At 45.9% G+C, this 23965-nt stretch overlaps 1 protein-coding gene across 1 annotated transcript in view; it reads right to left on the bottom strand.

Moving 5' to 3' along the window:
• The window catches only part of LOC125525177 (uncharacterized), a 32111-nt gene extending 14698 nt beyond the window's left edge, over positions 1 to 17413 (bottom strand). Inside the window, exon 1 of the mRNA XM_048690193.2 lies at positions 17298 to 17413. Coding sequence (XP_048546150.1) covers positions 17298 to 17332 — 35 coding nt within the window. The 5' untranslated portion in view covers positions 17333 to 17413. The remainder of the gene's footprint in view (positions 1 to 17297) is intronic.
• Positions 17414 to 23965: the final 6552 nt, after the last annotated feature.

Below are 23965 nucleotides of genomic sequence, written 5' to 3'. Positions count from 1 at the left end.
TGCACAATCTACGTGGGCAGCGTCTCTTTCAACGCCAACTCTCGGGGTGCCCTTCGACTATGCTTACCACCTATTCAACAAGAAACGCGGGACATGTTTTCGATATTCGGTGACCTTACCATCTGGCCTAGGTCACGTCTTCCCGTTCGGACTTAAGAACTCAGGGGCTGCATATCAGCAAGAGATTCATCACCCCCCCCCCCCAAACACACACACACACACACACACACACACACACACAAAGAAAACATACAATTCGTTGCCATGGTCAGCGACAACTGCCACATCGACCACACACCAGAAGATTGTTTCCTCGATGAGACCATCTTGGATTCCATCATCGACATAGCTGATCTAATATCGTGCTCCTATCACGAGGACGTCGACAATGGCTTCACTAGCTACAAACGGGCCTCCAAGACAAGGAGGCCCCGACGAGCTGCAGCAGACCACCACAGAAGGCGGTGCCCAATGAAAGCCCACGGAGGAGATCGAGGAATATGTCCCACAACCGATCTCAGTACACAGGTGATGGCAGCAGAGGTGGAGGCCGAAGCAAGTGACGACACAACACCACGGTCGACCATGAAAATAGTAACACGAGTGCAGACCTTCCTTCCATCATCACCATGAGCCAGCAGCCAAACCGATACAGTCACCAGAGGCCGAACACTTGGAACTCTTTACTCCGGGGGCTGCCAAACACGCCCTGACCGAGGTAGCAGCGTCGTCCCCAAACGGTAAACATATTATGGAGTATAGGCTCATGGGCACCCCCTTATCTAGCCATCCAATTCTGCATCACGGTTCGTGCAAGAACTTTTCTCTTTTTTGTTTCTCCCATATAGTTCAACATATGAACTTCAAACTTTTCAACACAACAAAAAATTCTAACAAGAACGTGGGAAAAAAGTTTCAGATTTTTTTCATGCATCATAAATACTAAAAATAAGACTTTTTTAATTAAATAAATCTCATTTTCTATATTTTTGTTGGACCAAAAAATCTGAAAGTTTTATCCCACATTCTACTAAGAATGTTTTGTTGTCCTGAAAAGTTTGAAGTTTATATGTTGTTTTATTTTGAAGAAACAAAAAAGAGAAAATTTCATGTACTACTAAATTAGTTGTGTAGTACGGATCTCAAAGCACCATTGAAAGGTAAGGATAAGAGGTGTCCAGAAACCCGAGCTCAAAAAATCTGCGTCCGTCCCCAAACACGACAACCAACACTATCAGGCGCCTCGCGACACCCATCCAAGGCAACGACCCGACGACATTGTCAAGGGAAGCCAAAAGGTTATGCGCATTAAAGTGACACGTGCGGCTCCAACAGGATAACCTAGAAGCCGCAGCATGCAAACAAGCCGACCTCCACCTGGAGCTCATCCATTGTACGGACCGGCAAGCTCAGGACGCAGCTTCCGACTGGGCGAGAAACAAGAGCCTCCAAGAGTGGAACGACACGGCCGAGCACCTTTCACCAACCCAGAGCATCGAAGCACTAGTAGCATTGTTGGACAAGTTGAGGGTGGCGCCCACCGATTCAGACCTCCTGGTAGAACTCACCGAGGTCATACATAAGACAGCCGAGCTCGACAGCAATACCGTCAAGCGGAGAAGTGAACGGACAGGGACGGAGAGCATCCGGTCGCCGCATTACGAGACAATCATAAAGCAAGACCAAGGGTCCCCCGATGCATGAGAGAGGCCAAGGCGTCACTGGACGCCAACGACCTCCACCACCAGATATAAGCGTGATAAACAAGGAGGAGTCAATCCATGACCGGCTAGGCTTTCGCCCAGACCTCCACGATCTGATTCGAGGCCACGCGATGGAGCGCTACGGGCCGGACTACGAAGCCCCGATACCGCAGCTAAGATTAGGGATCGCGCCACCATGCTTTGGGTACGAGGTCATAACCCACCAAATGGGTCCTTCTCGGCGAGATCGGCCTACCGGGCGTTCTTTGCTGGGAGAGTGGAGGCCGCTAGGGTTGTGCAAATCTGGCGGTCAAGAGCGCCGGTGACCTGCAAATTCTTCGCATGGCTGGCGGCTCGGGAGAGGTGTTGGACGGCTGACAGGCTTGCGCGTTGGCACCTACCGCATCCTCCGGCTTGCCCCTTCTGTGATCAGGAGCCGGAGACAATCAACCACATCATTCTCGGCTGCGTCTTTGCTAGACAAGTGTGGTTCTCCATTCTCGACCACTGGAACAAACTAACTTGGTTGCCAACTGCGGATGACAATCTGGTGGAATGGTGAACCTCCATCAACCCATAGCCAAAGCTTAGGAAGGAGACTTGGACCGTCATTGCATTGGTTGCTTGGATGTTGTGGAAACACAGAAATGATGTAGTGTTCAATGGAGCGACAGCCTCCACAAGTGAGCTCCTTAGGAAGATTGATCTACAAGGGCATGACTGGAGGGCAGCAGGGCTGCTGCGAGAGGCGGGATCGCTTCCGATTAGAGTAGATGAGTGGGCTAGTAGTGAGTAATCGGCATGTCGAAAACTGGCTTTCATAGCCGTGGCTAAGTTGTAAAACTATCTGCCTTTCTAGGCATCTTCTATCTATGATCTCGATACGTCAGCTTTGACATATCCTTGAAAACCCATCAACTTCGACAACCTTCTCCTGGCTTAATGTGTATTTGCAAGGGAAGTTTGGACGAAGGTAGGCCTGTGAGATGAGCTACCGACATGGTGCACACGGCCAACACTTCCTGGAAGGTATGCCAAGACCGTACGCGCCATTCACCTGCTCGTAATGTGGGAGTCGTGGAAGCATAGAAACTCAATTATGTTTGAAGGAATGAGACCGGACGTGCAACTTGTGCTACGACGGATCCTCTCTGAGTGTGTGGCGTGGAAGCAGGCCGGCATCCTACATGCCGACCTACATATCTCTTTTGCAAGAGTAGATGGGTGGACTAATGGCGAGTAGTTCACTTAGGTTGATACGTGGTGGAGTGTGTTGTGTTAACGCCTCGTAAATAACTGTGGTCAGGGTTTCTTCCCCTTTTCTTCCCTTAATATATGATAGGCATACTCGCGCGTATTCAAAAAAGAAAGACAATATTTCGTCGTACGCGGCATTGAAAAGTACATAGGCAACACCAAGCGCGACCTCTGGCCCAGCGACTACCTGACACTCGTCAAGATGGCTCATGGAGATATCGACAACACACTATGCCATGTCCCTATTCCTATCTGGATATGCACGATCATGGCTAAACGGGCTACCTCCATCTAAGACTTCCAGCTGCTGGACCCCTACCGAGAGATCTGACGGTATTTTGCATCGTCATAGCCGCCGTCCACCTCGTCTCTGTGACCTCGACGCACGGTGGACTCTGACCCTTGCCGATGTGAGGGCTCCTTTTTAGATGTTTTTTTAGTTTTGTTAAGGTTTGTGTCTTGTTCAGGAAGACAAGACGGTGGCGGCTCCCTGAAGATGGAATAAGGTTCTCCCCGCCTAACCCATGTCGTGGTGTTGCATCTAGTATTGTCGGTGGGTGTGTGGAGATGTGTTTCCGATGGATCTGTCTTTGGTGGATTTGCTTGGATCAGGTCATCGTTCATCTACATTCTTGTCTTCAGGTTGAATTCTTCTGATCTATGATACTCTCCATCAGCGTTGGTTGTTGTTCTCGTGCGTTGGTCCAATGCGGCTTTAGCACGATGACTTCACAACTGTCTACTAGAACAAGTTTTGCCTGGCTCCAGCGAGGGAGGGGCGATGATGGTGGTGTGCTTTTTGCTCGCTTCAGTGTTTGTAGTCGTCATTTGATGGTCTACTAACCTGGATGTAATTTTATTATTTTCGGTATTCATTGTACTGGTATGATTGAAGATGAATAGATGAGAAGTTTTCCCAAAAGAAAAACTGGCATGTGCCAAGTGTCATCAAATCGGATAACTAGACACATGATGCACTTGTAACGAAAGCAAAATTAGAAATAGGGATATCATTAGTTAATCGTATTGTGATAATTTCCATACTTAGTTGTGTGCTCTAAAGATAATAAGGTTCTTCCTTATTTGAAGGAGTGCAAGGACCATTTTAACCTTAAATAATCGTTACCATCTTTACCTCCTAGATGGCAATACCTCTATTAACCACTAGATCAATACTCCCTCCATTCTTTTACGTAATGTGTATTTTTTGAGCGCGGTGACCAAGGCACAAAATTGAGGAGAATTTTGGGCAAAAATACCCTTAACTAACTACGTAGTTCGCAAGTTAATTATAGGCAACAAAATAACTAGCGACATAATAAATGACAACTAAATCTCGCTGCACCAAAATAAAATCAATCCGTGGGATGGGAGAGAGAGAAATGTGAGTGCATGCAATTAAGGAGAGAGATTCTTTCTTTACTACCTTTTTAGGGCATCTCCAACAGTTGTAAGATAGGTGTTGGTAAATTTGCCACCTAGGATATAGTGATGATGTGGCATGTATTAAATGTGGAGAGAGAGCAAAGTTGTATGTAGATTAACCAACAATTTTTGCACAAGCTCTAAGGTGAAATAGAGAGCAATCACATTTATTTTCTCACCATCTATTGGATAGGTTACATACAACCCATTGAAGTAGTTGTATGATAGCTTGTTGGTTGATGGCATGGACATTTTACCAACAACTCTAACATACAATCTGTTGGAGATGCCCTTATTGGGGACTACGCGCTACTTTTTATCTATGGCATGTATTGGATGGTGGAAGGGCATACATGAAAAATTGAGAGGAAAAGAGAAATACACCTTACATATGGAATTTTTAGAAAAAACAAATACACCTTATATAAAAAACGGAGGGAGTAAAAAATAGACAACTCATGTCATTTGGGACCATCTTAAAAGAGCTCATATTTTCCCCACATGCACATACATCCATGCACTAGAGGACAAAATATCATGTTGGCAAAGATTTCATTGAAATTTGACGCTCAAAATGTTTGCTAGCTTAAACCATCGGTATGTTTTAAAATCCGTTTTCACCATAGAATCAGTTGCAACCAGATCTTCGAAAGATTTCATGTTGATATGTTTCGATGAATTTTTGGGGTGAAACTTACCAAGCTATAGTGTGTGAGTTACCAACATGTTCACATAGAAGTTACCACGATGAAAACAAAAACATTTTGCTATATTTAGAGGATTTTTTACTTGGTCAAAAGTTATCACCCCATGTTATAAGTGTTGCCTTATTGTTTATATGTTATTAGCAACAAACATTATATGGGTTATCATACTACTCGTGTGTAGTTGTTAATTCTAAAACTAGATCTATCGTAGCCACCCATGTAACTACATCACTATAGTGGTGGTGACTATGACCTTGCACATTGAACATATTGTAGTATGGGTAGCTAGAAACTACAGTTGTCTCATGTTGGTACATATATATAGCATGGGCAATTGGGTAACTTTAATTGCCACATGTTGGTAACTACAGCACGGGCTGTTGGTAACTACATGGTAACTATAGCATGGGCATATGGTACTATAGTTTTCTCACATTGTAACTATGGCACGAGCATCTTGGTAACCAGATAATTGCCTTGATTGTAAATGTAGCATGGGAAACCTGATAACTGTAATGTCTTATGTTCAGAACTATAGCTCTAACAACTGGTAACTATAGTTGTCTCATGTTGGTAATGTGTGGGTATTCTTGATCTAGCTACTCCATGTAAATTGCCTCATCCAACTCCCCTTTAAGGAAGGTTGTCTACCCATCTGGTGAACAAGAAGACAGTGTGAGGCAGCCCATGATAGCAATACTCCAATGGTGGCAAATCTAGCCACATGTGAGTAAGTATCACTATAGCATGGTAGTCTAGTAATTATATAGTTAACATGTTGACAAGTGTAGTATGGGCCACTAGTAATTAAGTTACCCATGCTATAAATCACTAGTTGGTGAGCCACCCTTCCACAAATGACGGTAGCTCCGTCATGCGGGCTATCATGTCCTGCCCTCCACATATCTTCCCCACCACCATAGCCTCCTCAAGTGGGTCCAAACCACCATTGTGTCATTCTCCTCGTCGGCAAGCCACCCAAGGGAAAAGAATCAATCCACGATGACTGCCATCAAGTTGTGCGATGTGTCCCGTGTCCTCTTCCATATTTTGGTGGATGAAGACTTGAGATTCCCAATTTGATAGCAAAAAGGGTTTCTTTTTACTAATATGGTAGAGATGAATGATTAAGTACCAAGTTCTCTTTATACTAGGAAAAATAGGTAGAGTTGAGTAGGTTATTGGGCCTATTTTTTCTTTAAAGGTTACCAAACTATTCTCTGTAAGTTGCCCACATGTTCACATAGTAGAATCCAGGCGGGCTCCTCATGCCTTTGTGACCTTCTTTTGTAAGTACAGCTTCAGGAGAGCCTTCAGGCCTATGTGTGACGCGATCTCCTCGGGCTATTTGTAAGTTAAGAATGATAAGCATGGGCTTCAAGGATCAAGGCCTCTTGTCATGTCTTATACTGCGCCGAGGCCCCGGGGCTCATGGATGTGCGAGGCTTACTCTATCTCGGAGGCCCCGAGACATCGCATCTTAGCATATTGACGAGGCCGCCTCCTTGTGCACCTGAACCTAACATCAGAATCTTCGCTCGTCGAAGTTTCTCTCATCCCATCTTGTCTGTCATGGTGCCCATCAGTAACGTATTAACTGGTGTGTCATGATGGCTGCCCCTAAATTCCCGTACTCACACCTTGCGAAAAAGGGAAACCGCAGAAGACGTGGGGCATGTGTCGCACCGTTGAGACAGTCATCCCAGGTTTCTTGATAGATATAAAGGGGGAAAGGAGGGTGCCTCAGTCCTTCTCCTTCCCTTTCTCTGAATCCATTCCTATTTTTCCCTTGCCCTCCGTCGCCATTCTTGACACCTTGCAGAGCCCGAAATCCACATCCCCCTTCTCCCAATTTAAGAAGATGGCCAGGGGAGAGGCAGGTCAAAGCCGACTGCGTGCACAGGGCAGAGCCCAGACTATTGTCGATAAAGAGCAGAAGAAGGGGAATACAACAACCAGCAGGGGAGAGAAGCGGGCCTTCAATGGGACGATGGGGAAGTGGTCCCATCAGTTACCCACAACCATCACCTAGAGGCTTTAGTGTCGGAGAAGTCGCTAGCAACGATGGTGATGTAGAGGCTTCCGGGAGAAGAGGCCTTGCAGGGCGCCGGCCAACGATAAGTGGGTCATGCATCAGGAGCTTTTTGGTCATGGGCTTGGCTCCCGCTACGCAGCTTTGTGCATGGGCTGCTCCATTTCTAAGGGTGTCAACTGCACCATCTGACGCCCAATGCCATCATTCAACTATCTTGGTATGGCTCCTCATCTTGATCTGCTCCGTTGCTTCTTGTGGATCTAGGTCCAGAAGAATGGGAACAACGTTTGCAGCCTCAGAGGTGTGAACCTGCAACTTCGGCAAAAGACCAAGTTGTATGAGCTCCCACTACCGAAGTTAGAGTGGGAGTGGCACAAATTTTGGTTTTACACGTCCGGCCTCGACAACGATATTCTGACCATCATGAATAAGCCCCTGAAGTGCTTGGGGTCTTAGGCGCCAATATACAAGCCGTCCGAGAATACCCAATGGCTTGTCGGTGATGTAACCCATGACAAGGTCCGCGGGCTACTGGGAGTTGATATTTCTCCCAACGTGGGTGGAGCACCGCGTGCTCCTGATGGACACCCGGGCTTCTCTGATGTATGCCTATATAGGGTAGGGGGGACCCCGCATGGGTCTCCATGGAGACCTCAGCCTGGATGAAGTGTGGTGGTGCATTAGCGTCCTGACAGGCCTGGAGATGAAGAAGATTCCCGCGGGGATCATGGTGGAGGCCTTCCACGCGGGGAACCCACCCAGTGATGAAAGTTGCTTGCCTTGTTTTTATCTTAGCTCCTGCTTTCCCTATTTGATCCTCTCTTTCCTACCAGAATTCATGACCTTCAGGGATTTTTTGTCGTATCCTCCTTTGACCAGCCATGCCCTGGACCCGGCGAAGGTGAAGCTGTTGGGGTCAGTGCCCGAGGATTCCACGGCTGCTTATCAAGCTCCTCCTAAGAAGAAGGGAAAGAAGAGGGTCGCACCCTCTATTGAAGAGGAGGAAGAAGAGAGTGACTCTACAATGCCCTCCACACAAGAGGAGGGCGAAGGTGAGGATGGTGACGACAATGATGATAATGGTAAGACCTCCAAGGATAAGGAGGAGCCCGCGAAAAAGAGGGTGCATTAAGCCCTTCATCTTTGTGGAGGTCGAAGAAAGGTCGCGCCAGGGAGGATTTGTGAACGAGTGGCACGCCACATGAGGATTTGTGAACCCGTCGAGGCCACAAGGGCGTCTCCGCTCATGGCGGTTCCTATTTCGGTAGCAAGGCCGCAGTTTACATGCAATGTCCTTGGAAAGGGCCCGTATATGCCCCTGCTCTTCCTTGGTTTGTGACCATATGTCTGCACCTGGCTACACCTCATTTGATCTTGCGTGCCTGGAGGCCCGCTCGGCCTTCCAAGGAAATGAGTTGGCTGTGGGCTCCATGTTATCTTTAATGATGACCGGAGCCCCCGCGTCGGGTGTGCTAGATGCTGCCAAGGGCGACCAAGATAAGACACAGGAGGCTGCTAATGTTGGATAGCAGTGCCTGACGAAGAGGATTTGACCCTAGCAGACAATGCCAATACGGATGTGGAGATCTACGTGGTGTCTATCGCTGAGGATATTGCTGCCATGAGTCGCGAAGAAGTCGGGGTTGGAGATCTAGGGGACATGGGCTCATCTAAGCCAGTGCCTTTGGTAGAGCACACAGCTGAGGCTTTGACTATCTTGGTATCGCCGCTTGAGGTCGGCAAATCTCCTCAAAACCTGAAGCTGGTCGAGTGGACGCCAGGTCAGCGAAGAAGATGAGGGTGGCAATGGACCACGTCATGGCAGCACTGCCTTCCCTTTTCCCAGGAGCCCACGAGCTAGGTCGGACATGCGCGAAGAGACTTGAGTCGTGATGGACAATGCAAATGAGGAAATGAAGCTCTATTGCTCCGGCATCCAGATAGTTGGTTGCTCGTAGGATCCCGGATTGGCGATAATGCTTCCTACTCGATACAATATGATTTTGTGTTTTAGGTAGCTATATCCCTTGGGACTAAGTGTGGTTTCAACATTGGAACCATGGTTAGCTTCTTATTGAAGTGTTTTTCCTTGCATCGCAACCCCCGGCTATATTAAATGCTTGTGTTTTGTCAGAAACTATCACATGCATCAAAAACAATTCTCTACTTGATATGTACCTTGCAAGGGTCTCATCTAAATTCTTGACGTGCTCAGCCTACCACAACAAGATGACCTCTACATAGCAGAACAAAGTCACACATCACGAGCATCCACCACTACAAGGCGACCTCTACCAGACAGATCAAATTCATACGTACCCAAATCCATCCATTATACAAATAACTGTTCAAAAAAATCTGCCATGCATATGAAATGTCTTCTCTGACCATATATTCCTAACAATCTAACAGTCTTATTCCTGGTACTTCTGAGCTCATCAAGGCAGGTTTGCCGACCAAAATGATGGGGTGTGCTCTGTCCAGTCTTTATCTCTAAGTATCTCTAAGAATATCACTCAAGCAAATATAAGCAAAAAAGGTACCAACAACCAAGAACTGGAAGAGCTCAGGGGATACTAAGGGTTTCATGCCTTCGGGTGTAGCTATAGAGGATAGAAGAGGCCCAACGATAGTAGGGAAGCCCAAGCCTAGAACTCAACGTCCACCGACAATCCGGAGCGCATCACCACCTTGGGAAACAAGAAGAAGAATCATCTCCAAATTTGGCGAGGGATCATCCGTATATGGCATGTACTAATTGACCCTGGTTAGGCACCATAAGCAATGTAGGACAACTCCTCAAGAAAGGGACTTGTAACCCTACCTCGTCCACCTATAAAATGCTTGCTAGGCACATTGTTCTGGCAACAAATTTGAGGCTTGAACCCCTATACGATCTCGCGATCGACCCCCTTATAACACAAAACCCTAGTTCTCATAGAATGCTAGACCGTCAATATAGAGGAGAAGGAAGTAGGGCATTACCTCAATTCGAGGGCCTGAACCTAGGTAAATCATCCTTGTGTGGATCATCTGGATCTCTAACGAGTTCTCTATCCTCAGAGAGGCATTTTCGGAAAATTACTGCGACATCAAGGGGCCACCCATGTCTTTTTGCGGACCTAGATCCTACTACTCCACATTAGCACAAGTCACAACATAAAATCCACCATACGATCGGAGCTGTTGTGCCGGTGGTAGATGCCAGAACTACTAGAGTACCCCTTGATCATCAGCGCCAGACTTAGTCGTTGGCAAGTCGAGCTTCCTCATGCGATGGTTGTTGGCCTTGCACCGGACGTAAATCCTCTTTGTGCCGCAAATGGGTGCTGCCTACGACCACCAATGTCATGCTTGCAAGTATAATAACATGCATGCGCTGCCGCACCACTTGATCTACTTGTCACTGTCATTGAGGGACCCCACCCCCACCGCTGGTGCCGCCATGACTACTCGTGCATCTGACACGAATGATGTTGCAAGCATTGACGCCTCTGTAAACACCATTACCAGTAGTTCCTATGTCGCACACAAGTATGTCGAATCCAACATACCAACGCATGACAGTAGAGTGACATTGCCTTGATCTACCATGTCCCCGGGTGCCCCCAATACGGCGATTGTCAACACGCTAGTGCACTACTACATGTCACGAATAGATATTCCCTTGATTAATTATTTCTTGGAGAATGAAGAAGGGAGCTATTATATATACTAATACTTGTCACAAATTGAAGAAAGAAGGCTCCGAAATATATCCCTACAACATAGGGGGTAAATGTTTCCTATTCAATTAATTGTGGCTCCTAGGAGGCGGGCTCAGTTGCGGCCGCTCAGCGGCCGGAGTTTGTCGGCTGCCATGAGCGGCTCCCCGTCTTGATCTAGGATGCCCAGATTCGATGGGGATGTGCCCGCAATTCCTGGGTGTGATGGCTGTAGTTGGCTAGCATCATGGATTGGCTGCTAGTGCACGAGTTTGACTTGGTCCTCTGGCCGGGGTCAGTTACTCGCACGAGATCCAGTGCGAGGTCACCTTGGAGTCAATTTATGATTCTGGGCCGCCTTTGGACAAGCCAAGGAAGGTTCTTGCGGGAAGATTGGGAGCGTTTGCGTGTTATGGCATCGATGTAGGTCTGTAGCAGTGGTGGTCGAGACGTCGCTCTCCGGCAGTAGGATTAGTGCTAAAGGACGCGGATTTGGTGTCATCGAAGTTCATGGCTCGATGGTGGCTGTCAGCAGCCACTGGACCATATCCCCTTGGTCCACCAGGATTGGAAGGTATTGCAGGTGTCGGTGCCCCTACAGTGGTGGAGCTAACCCGGGCCCAGGGGCTGGCGCCGGGCTTTTCCTACCGTAGCTTGTGCACGGTGAAGTGAGCGGTTGGCATTGTCTCTTGGCATGGATGCCAGAGAGGTAGCCCTAGAAGGCGGTATGCGTGGTTGGCTCTCTGGCGGGCACCATGGTGACGGTGGTGGCTATATCTCTTGGTCGTGTGGGCGGCAAGAGGCATAGCGGAGGGTGGCAAAGGTGCTCTATTTGTCTCTGACAGTGGTGACACACCGATCCAGATCTGGGAATCTGGACTCTCGCGCTTATCCTGTACACCTCATAGTGACACGCGGGAGCTATCGAGAAATCCTTACGCTTTGGTGTCGATGATGGTGATGCTCGCAGGTGCCGCTCTATTCTTGAAGACATGATCATGGTGCTCCTATACATGGCTGGGCTCCAGGTGAAGACCTTTGTTCATTGTGGACTCGGCAATGGCGACCCTCCGCACCGTTCTCCCTCTTGAGGGTGTTGTCATGGAGCTTGTGTGTAGTAAGTCATAGTGTGGCGTTGTGCTCAGGTCTTTGTGTTTTCTCATTCGGTAGCATTGTGTGCGTGAGCTGTCTATACTGGGATCGGCTTTGTAAGAGGGTCACCTCAACACCTTGTACCATTCACCTGCATATTGTGTTTGGTTGGTGCTTTATATATAAAGCAGGACAGAAGCATGTTTTGAGAGGAGGCAGATCTAGATGATTTTGCAGAGACTCTAGTGCAAGAGTTTACGTCACATGTGACATCACGCCTCAACAAATTCATGGAGCAGGTGAAGACCAGGAGTAATGAGAGAAGGCGAACTTGAGTGGGGTTTGTGTGCTCGTTAGGCCACGTGTAATGTATTCCATGCATGTAGATGTCACATAGGGCATGGTTAGTGATGAAACGCCAAAATCTACTCGATGTACGGTGTTGATACGACCTTTATTCTTGTCAGCAACGAAAGTAACTAGGTTGAAGTCACCACCCAGAAATCACGGCCCGGCCATATTACTACGAAGATCATGAAGCTTAGAGATAATGGCAAGGTTGTCCACCTCACTCTGGGGGCCATAGACGCCGGTGATCAACCAGGGGTCACGCCCGGGGCGATGGTGACCACGACAGAGACATAGTAGGTTCTAACGTCAGGGTTTGATAACACGACACGATCACTGCCGTAGGCCAGGAGAATGCCTCCCCTGGTGCCATCCATGAGAAGCTATAAGAAATCCATAAAGGGGGGTGCGAGCATCTCGAAGACGATCTCGGGCAAGATCAAGGCAAGCTTTGTTTTAGAGAAACATAATATGGAGGAGAGAGCGAGGAAACAATGCTCCGGAGTCTCGTGCACTTGGCCTTGCAGTTATGGCCTCTCATAGTCCAAAAAGCGGTCTTCAAGTGCTAATGGGTTATTACACGCTCCCATCCCAGGCACAAACTCAGTTGCCTCGCCTCGGCAACCTCGGACCACCATCCTTTGGTCATTGATTACTCGCACCGCTCCCATGGCAAGTGTCGGTTCCATTCCGAGCACTTCTGGTTCATTGGAGAGTTTCCTTCAAATGGTGGAGGAGGCTTAGGCTGGTCATAGTGGGGAGTAACTTAGACTAGTGTCATATGCATGACACTAGTCTAAGTTACTATCCTCATAGTGTAAAGTATCTTAGTAGTAGTGTCATAGTTTGTTTCATTTATTGCCTTATAGACTCATTTTACCTCGGGAAGCGCTATGTTACAGTAACATATTATGTTACTCGAAGCACCTCTCTCCTCATTAAATACTTGCCACATAAGCAAAATTGTTTTGGGATGTGTTAAGTTACTACCTAATTTACCCCCATTATGGCTAGCCTTAAAACTTGCCCCCCTAGATGTGACCCATTCAGGCGTATCTATGCCCCTCTCAAGGCCACTGCAAGGAGGTTGCAAAGTTGGAGAGCGCGCTCCACCCATCACATATCCTTGGAGCTTGTCACAACGCGCAAGCTTATTCTCCGCATGGAGATGGCTAAAGACCACCAACCACTTTCGCTGGCCAAGGGATGGTTGCGATGCAAGCTAAAGCATTCTTACCTCGGCCTCACTTCCTTGGAAAGATCGATCGTGTGCCAACACGCCTGCGTTGGTTGGATTTGCTAGGGGGCCACTAACTCCACATTCTTCAAAATCAATGACGCTCATAGGAGCCAGAAGAACCGCATACTTTCTCATCCGTGTTGGCGACGCCATGGTCTCCGGCGAGGAAGCCATGTCACGTGCAACGTATGAACATTTATCCACCATCCTTGGTGCCACCCCCCTCAAGAGCACTCTATCTGCCTCAAGGCGATTTCTGCTAGACATTTCGATCCTGCCGAGTTGGAGCAGCCATTCACCAAGCATGAGATTTGGGATGCGATCACCAAGTTTTTCACTGGTAAAGCTCAAGTTACGGACGGGTTCACGTCCGAGTTCCTCTGCGCATGTTGGCCCATCATCAAAAGCGATGTTTGCGAGGCCTTTGACAAGATCTTTGCCATGAATGGGGGATGCTTCCACAAGCTTAATGAGGCACTTCTCTTCCTGTTAGCCAAGAAATCGGATGCCTCTACGCTATCAGACTATCGGCCTATCTGTCTCACTAACATTCTTGCGAAGCTTTTTTCCAAAGTTCTCTCGCTTCGCATTGTTCCTCGGATGGGGTAAAACGTACCCGTCAACCAGAGTATGTTAATTGCCAGGAGGTGTACGCATCATAACTTCCTCCTTATCCAGTAGACCGCCTGCCTCCTCCATTAGATCAAGGTGCTAAGAGTTCTTCTGAAACTTGACATTGCAAACGCTTTCAACACTATTTCATGGCCCTTTCTCCTTGAGACTCTTGTGCACCTGGGAATTTAGTAGGAGGTGGTGTGAGTGTATCTCCATCTTGACATCCACGGCCTCCACGAGGGTTCTAGTCAACGGTAATAAGGAACCTTCTATAGAGCACGCGTGTGGGCTTCGTCAGGGAGACCCATTATCTCTGATGCTCTTTGCCATTTTCATTGACTCCCTGAACTCTCTCCTTCAGCATGCTATGGCCACCTCCATGCTCTGGTGCCTCACTACGGCTGGGATACGCAGCCTCGAGCATCTTCCTCTTCGCCGATGACGTGGTTATCTTTTGCCACCCGGACCCACTTGAGCTAGCTACGATCCACGAGCTTCTTCGTGTGTTTGGCGACACCTTTGGCCTTCGCACCAACTTCCTTAAGTGATTGGCTACGCCCATCCATTGCACTCCTGAGGTATCTGAGAGCATCATCGTGACGCTCTCATGCACGGTGTCCACCTTCCCCATCTCGTACCTCGGACTCTCGTTGTCCATTTGCAAGATCCATGCATCGGCTCTCTTTCCTTCCGTTGACAAGGTGATCAAGAAGTTGGCTACATGGAAGGCATCCCTTCAAATGCGCGCTGAGCGCCTCGCCCGGGTTCGGCATGTTCTCACAGCTATGCGTGTGCACATCCTCCTCTCCATGGCCCTGAACCCGGCAACTCTCAAGAAGATCACCACGATCGTGCATGACTTCCTTTGGCATGGGTGTAGGGATGCCAAAGTAGGATGTTTTTTTGTTAGCTGGCCGATTGTCGACCCCTCGATCTCGGTAGCCTCACCATCAGTGATCTGTACCGAACAAGCATCATCCTTCGTGCGTGCTGGCTATGGGTGCAGGTGACTGACCGGACGCGCCCGTGGAGGCACATGCAACTGCCCAATGGTGAGGAGGCAAGCCAGTTCTTCTGAGCCTCCATGATCTGGCATATTGGAGACGGCAAGACATGTCGTTTTGTGTGTGACCACCGGCTCCAAGGTCAATCCATCATTGAGATTGCTCCGATGATTGTCTCCCTTGTTCCGCGGAATCAGACGCGCCAACGGCTAGTCTTGGGAAAACTTTGTTTTTGCCACTCTAATTTTTGCCCACTTTGCTTATGCCACTCTAGAATTTGACATCTCACTCTTGCCACTCTTAGCTTTTGACAATACATCACAAATGCCATTCCGTGGCAAAAACGATAAATTTTTATTTCACTTTTGATACTCTTAACATTTGTAATGTATCACAATTGTCGAAAATTTTGCTTTTGCCACGGAATGGAAAAAGTGATATGTTGTCAAAACCTAAGAGTGGCAAAAGTGAAATGTCAAATTCTAGTGTGGCATAAGCAAAAGGGGCAAAAGCTAGAGTGACAAAAACAAAGTTTTCCCGCTAGTCTTTGATAGGCTGCTGGAGCAATCCTGGATCCGCGACATCCATTACCCCCTTGACGGCTGCCACAGTCGCATACTTCCACCTATAGTAGCGCATCCCGACGGCCCTGACATGATCACCTGGAAATGGACCGCCGGGGGGATCTACAAGGCAAGCTCCGCCTACAAGGCCCTCTTCTCCGGCTCAACCGCAACACCCTTCTGGTGCTTAGTGTGGAAATCTCTGGCGCCTCCGAATGTGAAGTTTTTCCTCTAGCTCGCTTGCCTAGACCGTTGCCGGACTGCTAAGCGAAGAGCCCACCATGGCCTGCCTCACAAACCCATGTGGAAGCTCTACAGCCAAGAGAAGGAAACCATGGACCACCTCTTTGTCCAATGTGTCTTCTCCAGGATCACCTACCATGAAATCCTCTCTTGGTGCCGGCTTCCAATTCTACTGCCCAGTGACACCGCAAGTTTCTTCCCATGGTCATTGGCGGCAATCAACGCTTGTGTCGCTAGCTTACGCAAGGGACTCAACTCCCTCATCACGCTCGTCGCTTGGGCTACCTGGAAGCACTGCAACTCCACCGTCTTCGATGACCTACGGTCGTCTAACGCTGACCTTGTGCGCACCATCAAGGACGAAGCCCAGCTTTGGGCTCGCGCGAGGGCAAAGTGCTGCTAAATGTTATTCATGTAACCTGACTTTTAGATGTTGAGGCTGAGCATCCTCCATCATGCTCATCTTGCACTCTTCGGGGTGCCAACTTGTGTACGCCCCGTTGAGTTGCTCCCATCCCCCTCTCCCCTTTGTATTCATTAGTTACTCTCCTACCCTATCAATGAAATGATAGGCAACAATGCGTAATCACGAAAAAAATAGCAGGGAGTGATCCCTGGTTTCCCATTATTTCTAATTATCTCAACAATTGTGCTTCCACATCGTCAAAATGATTGTAGGCGCCAGATTGCCTAGCTTGATCCACTAGCATCAGCCGGATCTATGCATGAGAATCATCTACAATGTAGCATCAATTACTACATTTTATATGGGTTTTAAATTACATTGCATTTACTTATGACATGCATATCTTTTGATGTCAATATTTTTTTCCTTATATATGCAGAAATTTCTCATATAGTTTAAAAATGCAAGTACTGAATTAGTATCCTACACATCATTGCAACGCACGACGTATCCTCTAGTTATACAAGAGAAGCACGCTTACAATGACATTTTGTGATTACGGAAACGCAGTTTGTTTCACATCCCATCGATGCCGATTTTAACCCAGCTTTTATTAATAGATCTAACCTTTTCCTCGAAAATAATAAGAATACGAGATGCTAATACCTCTTACTACATGGCTACTTTCTCTTTACATCCTCATTTCCTTACCAAACAAGTCAATAACTATGGCATGCGACCTACTCATCTCTCATCCCCCAAGCAACCAGCATGCTACTACCTCTTGCTACATTGTTTCAGCAAATAAAAATTAGCCGAACAACTTGCGAAAATTGCGGGTGGCGCCCCAGCGTCCAGTCTAGTTTATATGAAACTCAACAAGCAACAAGAAACTCTGCTGTCAGACTTGATGCTCTGTGTATTGATAAATTTAATCTAGCAATTTCTCAGTTACCTCATGTCCGCGCGCGATCCAACGGTAGTGCTCATGGCTTGCGCGCTCGTTGCTCCTCTGCTTCTCTCTGTCTATCCCCCCGGCTCGGGCTTGGTACTTGAGTACTTGGCTTGAGAGTTGAGAAAACCGCTGGCCACCACAGGGAGGTTCGCACTTAAACGATGGAATAAAGAAACAGCTTCAATTGGAGGCAACGAATAAAGTAAAGTAAAAAAATAAGATGATTCCCACTTACTTTTATTTGCAGCGAAGCTACCTACCTGGGTTGCAGTCTTGCAGAAGTCTTTGCCAAGACGCCTTCTCGGGCCCAAGGAAATACACATGAGCGATACCTTCCTACGGACTCATTCGATTTGGAGAAAATCAAAACGTAGGAATTAGGAGTAGTATAGGAATATGAGCTTTGACTTGCCTCGTTTCTATGCGTAATTGACTTGCCTCGTTCCTATGCGTAAAATGAGCTTTGAGTGGATGTGTAGTTTCCTCCAAAAACACGGAAAATGAGTAGTATTCCTACGAAATTCCTGCACGCATTTCCTACAAACCGAATGCATACATAGAAAATTTTCCTCTGAAATCCTTATTCCTATGTTTTTCCTACGAAACTCCTCCAAACCGAATGAGGAGTGTGGGACTGTGGGCTTCACAATAAGAGGTCCCACTGCGGCACCGCGCCGGTGTCGTCGGCGGGAGGGTTGGTGGTGGCCATTGTTCACCAATCACCACAAGCAGGGAAGCGATGAATAAGTCAAAGACAACACACATTTGAGTTGTGGAACCTCTAATTCTTTTTTTTTGCGGGTGTGGAACCTCTAATTTGAGTCCGAATTTGTCCACGGATGCATCTGCATAGTGTTTTTTGTATCTATACCTATTAGAGATAATATCATTGACGGTCACAGGAATTGCGCTAGATGTTCAGTTTGGTGCTATAACTTTAAAATAAGGATTTATGATCATCTAACTTGTTGTTTGATACAAATACGGTGTTTTCTATCGTATCCGGGCATACACGCTATCTGTGTGGCATGCCAGCGTAGCAGTGGCCCATGCGTAGATGGCTGGGAGTAAAACAAATCAGATAACTCGGTGGATTTTTTTCAATTACGCAGAAACTTGTTAGTGAACAGTAAAAGAGAAAAATAAAAAATATAATGGGCATGAATTGAAGCCACGACTATGCAGGAGCGGTCACCCGATGAACCAACCCACCAAACATCAAACAATGCTTTCTAAGGATAGCTGCTCTTCATATCCCTTAGCTCCAATGGGCTTTCATCAGTGCAGTTCATTCTGCACCTTTGATTTTTTCTTTTAGAAATTTGTAGATAATGTGTAAATCATGATATCAATAATAAAAAAATGTTCAAATATTCGTCTGTTATACATATTGTAAATACAACGGGAAAACTTACTTTCAAAACTGTTCATGTATTATTTAACGAATATTTATATATTTCAAATATTATTTATGGATTAGAAAAATATTTGTATAATTTAGGATAATACAAATGTTTGTAAATTACAAATCAGAAATATTACTTATTTATACAAACATTTCAATAATAATACAAACATTTAGTTCAATGTTCGTATAATTAAAATTATTTAAATTTTAAAATTTTGATGTGAATTTTCAGTCTTGTCTAATATAATTGACAAGTTTATATTTAAATGTTTTATTCACTCATCATCGTTTGTATGTATAATATTTTTAACACACTAATATTTGACTAAATTTTATTACTTGCGTTTACAAATATCTTAAATGTTTTTAATACTTACATTTTACTAAATAGTTTTTATATAACACCTAGGCTTATATCAAAAAATTTATTTACTAATCATCTTCTATATGTATAATATTTTTAACACACGAATATTTGAATATGACTTTGTTACTTACTATTTATACAAATATCTTAGAGGAAATAGTGTGTGCAAAATAGGCAGCAGTATGTGCAGCCCACTTAAGCTCCACACGCATCCTGATTCAAAAAATATTGTTATCCACATTAGATAAAAGATTGTGAATGCTGTAGTGGCTGGAGAGGCTTGTGTTCTATTTGGTCACGGGTTCGAGACCAAGCGGCTCCTTTTTATGATAATTTTAATTTACAAATATTTATATTATTTTAAATTATACAAACAATTTTTTGCGGATGAAAATTACACGAACATTTTGTAATCCATAAATATACTTTACTACTGAGATCATAATTTGCATACACATGTCCAAAAAATCAAGGGTGCAAAATGGGTTGCACTGATCCTCGCCCATTTGAGATGACTGGCCCATGTGGTTTAAAACAAGGGATATAATGCGCAGTTATCCTTGTGAATCATGAGTTGTTATTGGGCGTGTGTTTGAACCGGTGTGTTCACCAGCATAAGGTCGCGGTTTCAAAACCCGCCAACTATGAATTACATTTGTCATTTTTCTCTTATACTATTCACTTGACAAGTGGGTCTTACTTGGGCTCTTTTTTGCATAATTAAATAAAACCAATGAGTTATCTGATTTTTTTTACTCCCAGCCATTGACATGTGGAACACTGCCACACTGGCATGCCACACACGCTGGGTGTATGCCCGGATACGGTAGAAAACATCGTATTTGCATCAAACAGCAAGTAAGATGACCACAAATCCGTATTTTTAAAGTTGTAGTACCAAAGCGCAAGTTTTATGAGTGCTAGTAAACCTGGGCATTCCTCGGGCCGGACCGGGTTTTGGGCTGGGCTTGTAAAAGCCCGACGGGCAAAGTCTAGGCCCAAGCCCGGCCTGGCCTGAGCGAAAAAACAAAATGCAAGCCCGAGCCCGGCCCGAATGGACTAAAAAGGGCAATTCTGGGTGTGTCGTCAACTGCAGCGTCCCGCGTGTCCCGTCCTTGCCTCCATGCGCCTTTCACGTGACATATCTTCAACCTCCTTTTTTCTGAAAAGGAGGTTAAAACCCTCGGCCTCTACATCAATCGATGCACCTAGCCATCTTCGATGAAATGATGCTGAGTTAAGAAATCTGCCAGGAATGACATCAAAAGTTAATAGTGAAGCACAATTCTGGAGATAACATGGTTATCATAAAAGTACTAATATCTATGAGGAGACCAAACCTACTAATTTAAACCATGCTTCAAATCTTGCCCAATTTCTCCGATATAGAAGCACGGTTTCTTCTCAAGTAGATGCGGGAAATCTGACATGGATGCAAATACGCAAAGCTAAAACAAACAAATTTCAATGGGCTCAATATTTCTTATTTCCATGAGAATTAAATTTTTGACATGTACTGCATTGAGATTATTCTCAAATTCAAAGTTTGAATATGTTATTATCACATCGGTGATCCATCTATTTGCGGATGTTCCTCTCTACGCTATTTTCTCTTTACGAAGATCTTGGATAATCCTTTGGTCCTCGTGCAAATTGCCTAGGATATCAGACATACTAAACGGTAGGCTGGTCCCCTAAAAGAAACTGAAAATTAAAGAATAGGTTACCAAATGTAGTCAGACTTGTCAAATAAATATGCGAAATGAAACCGCACATTTGTGAATTGTAAGCTCATGCTATTATTCAATCAAATACAACTGGCAAGTTGTGAAAATTGTAAACTATGTATCAGGAAAATGTCTCAATCTGCAGTGGGGTCCAAACCGACCAAACCGTGTACTCCCATACACCCGTTGTTCAAAGACCGTCTGCTGTTCCAAGACCTGGATAACAAGAAAGAAAGTGATTGGAGATGATTGAGTTGATCTCATACCTGAAGCGTGAATGCCAACTATCATGGCATCGTTTCAATCCCAATGTATGCAGTGTAGAGGGATTTGATACAACAGAACGTCTTAAAGCAAACACGATTGCCCTATTCATAAATTTTCATGAATACACTACTAGAAATCCCCATATTTCCGACGGTGAAATTTAATAGCCGAGGGGTCGTCGGCTATTACAGTGATTACCGACGGTAGCATTAATGGCCGACGGTTATCCTCTACTCATAGTTATAACTAGCTATAACCGACGGTAGAGTAAAATACCCTACGGTGAAATCCCAACCCTCGGCTATCCAATGTAATGCCCGACGGGTCTTACTAATACCTGACGGTTTTGGGTATACCGACAGTTATTTCATTTAATCTCCGACGGTGAAGTGTAAAAACTGACGGTCCAAAAACAACTCTCAGCCATGAGTGAAGATGGCCGACGGGACATACGATACTCTCGGATATTTGAGAAAATATGTGAGGGGCAATAATAATAACCGACGGTTAGCGTTCACTGTTGGCAATATGTTTCAGTGGACAATGGGAATAGACATATGGATGGACCGGTGGTTTTATTCCACATAATTGTAGTGTAAAGATCTGTATTAGATTCTAACACATGCATGGCTAGTGGATGTAAATGGCTGGCGAGTTAAACCATTGGTTAATGCGTAGAACGTGTATTTCTACACCAATTTTACAAATGGCGAAGACTAAAATATGTTGTCTTTTTCAGAATGACTAATTATGTGTTTTGGACATTTCGAGGGGGCGGTCTTTTATGTCTAGGCATATAAGAGTAGACAATCTTTATAACATGTATATTGACCAAGCTAGGCGAGGTCTTGCTTGACCTAGTCGACAATTTTATCATGGATAAGCTAGTTAATTTTCTTAATTCATTTATTCGTATGAAATAGGAAATTGTAAGCGAGTGCATTAAAGTTTTGCATTATAGTACACAGACAGTAAACATGAAAAAAAATGTGTCTGGCATGGTTCTTGTCCATGTCGATGACTCAGCCAAAATAAGTTGACAACAGAGATGTTTGTCTGTGTCGTTGGAGGTACCCATCTGCCTACCACAAGAATTTCGCCCGACTCCAAGGAGGGAGGGATGATGATGGCGGCGAGCCTTCGGTCGCTTCAGTGTTTGTAGTCGTCGCTAGATGCTTTACGGATCTGCACGTAATTTTTATTATTTCTGATATACGTTGTACTATCATGATTGATGATGAATAGGTTGGCAATTTTCTCAAAAGAAAAATACATAGTAAGATAAGATATTAACCCAATTGATGATGGAATCTAGGCAACACTGATTGAGACTAGGGGTGATAGTAGACCAACCATAAAAATATTCCAATTCATTAATGATATGTGAAATAGATAGTTAATCTATCATTTGGATTAATGTTTTCAATTTTCGTAGGAAGAATAAAAGTATGTTTAGCAATGAAGGTGGACTCAACCAAGTATCACATTTATTCGTGTGAGTGAAGGTAGCTCTTATTATTAGGTATGTCGAGCATATACGCCCGACTCACAAGTCTCGCATCGCCCCTCATGCGGGCGACATGAGAGGACCCAAGCCCTAGCTGCTGGAACCACCTCCTCCCCTCCCCCCCTATGCCGTCGTCGGTGGTCGGCACTAGGAAAAACCCGTGCGTGCGGCGGCGGTGGCGCAGGTACTGTTCTTCCCGTGGCGGTCTCCGAGGTGCACATGATACCCTGAATCGTGGGGGTGTTGCCCCTAATTCGATCAATGGGTGCGGCGGCTGGATCACAGCGATGGTGTTGATGGCGCCGGTCGGGACGAACGACTGGAGGAGGGCGGCGCAATTGGACGTGGTCGGTGGCGGCAGCGATGCTTGGTCTGGATCCCGGGGCGGTAGCGACAGACGGTGAGTCCCAGATCGTCGTCGGCTACAGAACGCGAAGATGCCTCCTTCTTGAAGGCATCATCGAGATGAAGCTCCCAACTCCTCCCGCTACCTCCGGGGAAAACCCTTGGTCAGTTGATCAGATGATGGTGGTGCTATTGTGTCGTTCCCCCCTTGGGATCATCATTCTTGGAGGTGTTCAACAGCTCGAGGGACTAGTGGAATGTTTCTGTGGTGGACCGGTGTTGCAGGTGACGCATCGACGACATGGAGTCTTGGCAGCGTGGCACAATAGGGTCTCGGCGACGGTTTGTCGGGCTGGACACGTGTAGGAAGGTGGTGTTGCCTGATGTCATGGTTGCGTCGATGAAAGGTCTGGCAAGATCAATGCGTCGGTATCTGTTTTGAAGATGGATCGGCGGAAGACGATGGTAGTCTCTTGGGCGTACGGATGTGGTGCCCGCTAAGAGTCCGCTGGACCGGTTTGTCCCCCCTGACCCGCCGTTGGGCGGCTTGGTTGAGGCCTCCAGTTTTAAATGTTGGGTTTTGGTGTGAGATTTGGGCAGACGGCCCGTCCATGTGCACCTCCTTCATCAAATTGATAGGAGTAGCGACATTTGTTGCCAGGTTGATGGCTTTAGACTTATTAATGTATTAATTTGTAAGATTTTGATGAATAATTAATTAAGTAGTTGGGTGCATGCAGAGGCCAGTGTTAATCCTTCTTTTGTGAAAAAAAGAGTGCACTTTGTCAGTCCCCATCCACACATTATTGAGTTTAAAATTTTGAAACGTATATTTCAATGTCACTCGCAAAAAAACGTATATTTCAATGTGTATAAATTCGTAAGTATTTTTTAGGGATACACTAGTGATGAAAACCAATTGAAAAAAAAAACACGCGCGAAGGAAAGAAAAAGTCGAAATAGCCCACGCGGCACGAAGCCACGATCTCAACTTCCTCTAACCACCCACTGGGACGTCGTGAACCTTGCCAACGCCCAGCTCCAGAT

This window comes from Triticum urartu, chromosome 7A (assembly GCF_056163025.1).
Source record: "Triticum urartu cultivar PI428250 chromosome 7A, HENAU_Tu73, whole genome shotgun sequence".
In the NCBI taxonomy this organism is placed as follows: Eukaryota; Viridiplantae; Streptophyta; class Magnoliopsida; order Poales; family Poaceae; genus Triticum; species Triticum urartu.
Note: the sequence above shows the minus strand (reverse complement) of the source record. Positions and strands in the feature narration are given on the sequence as shown.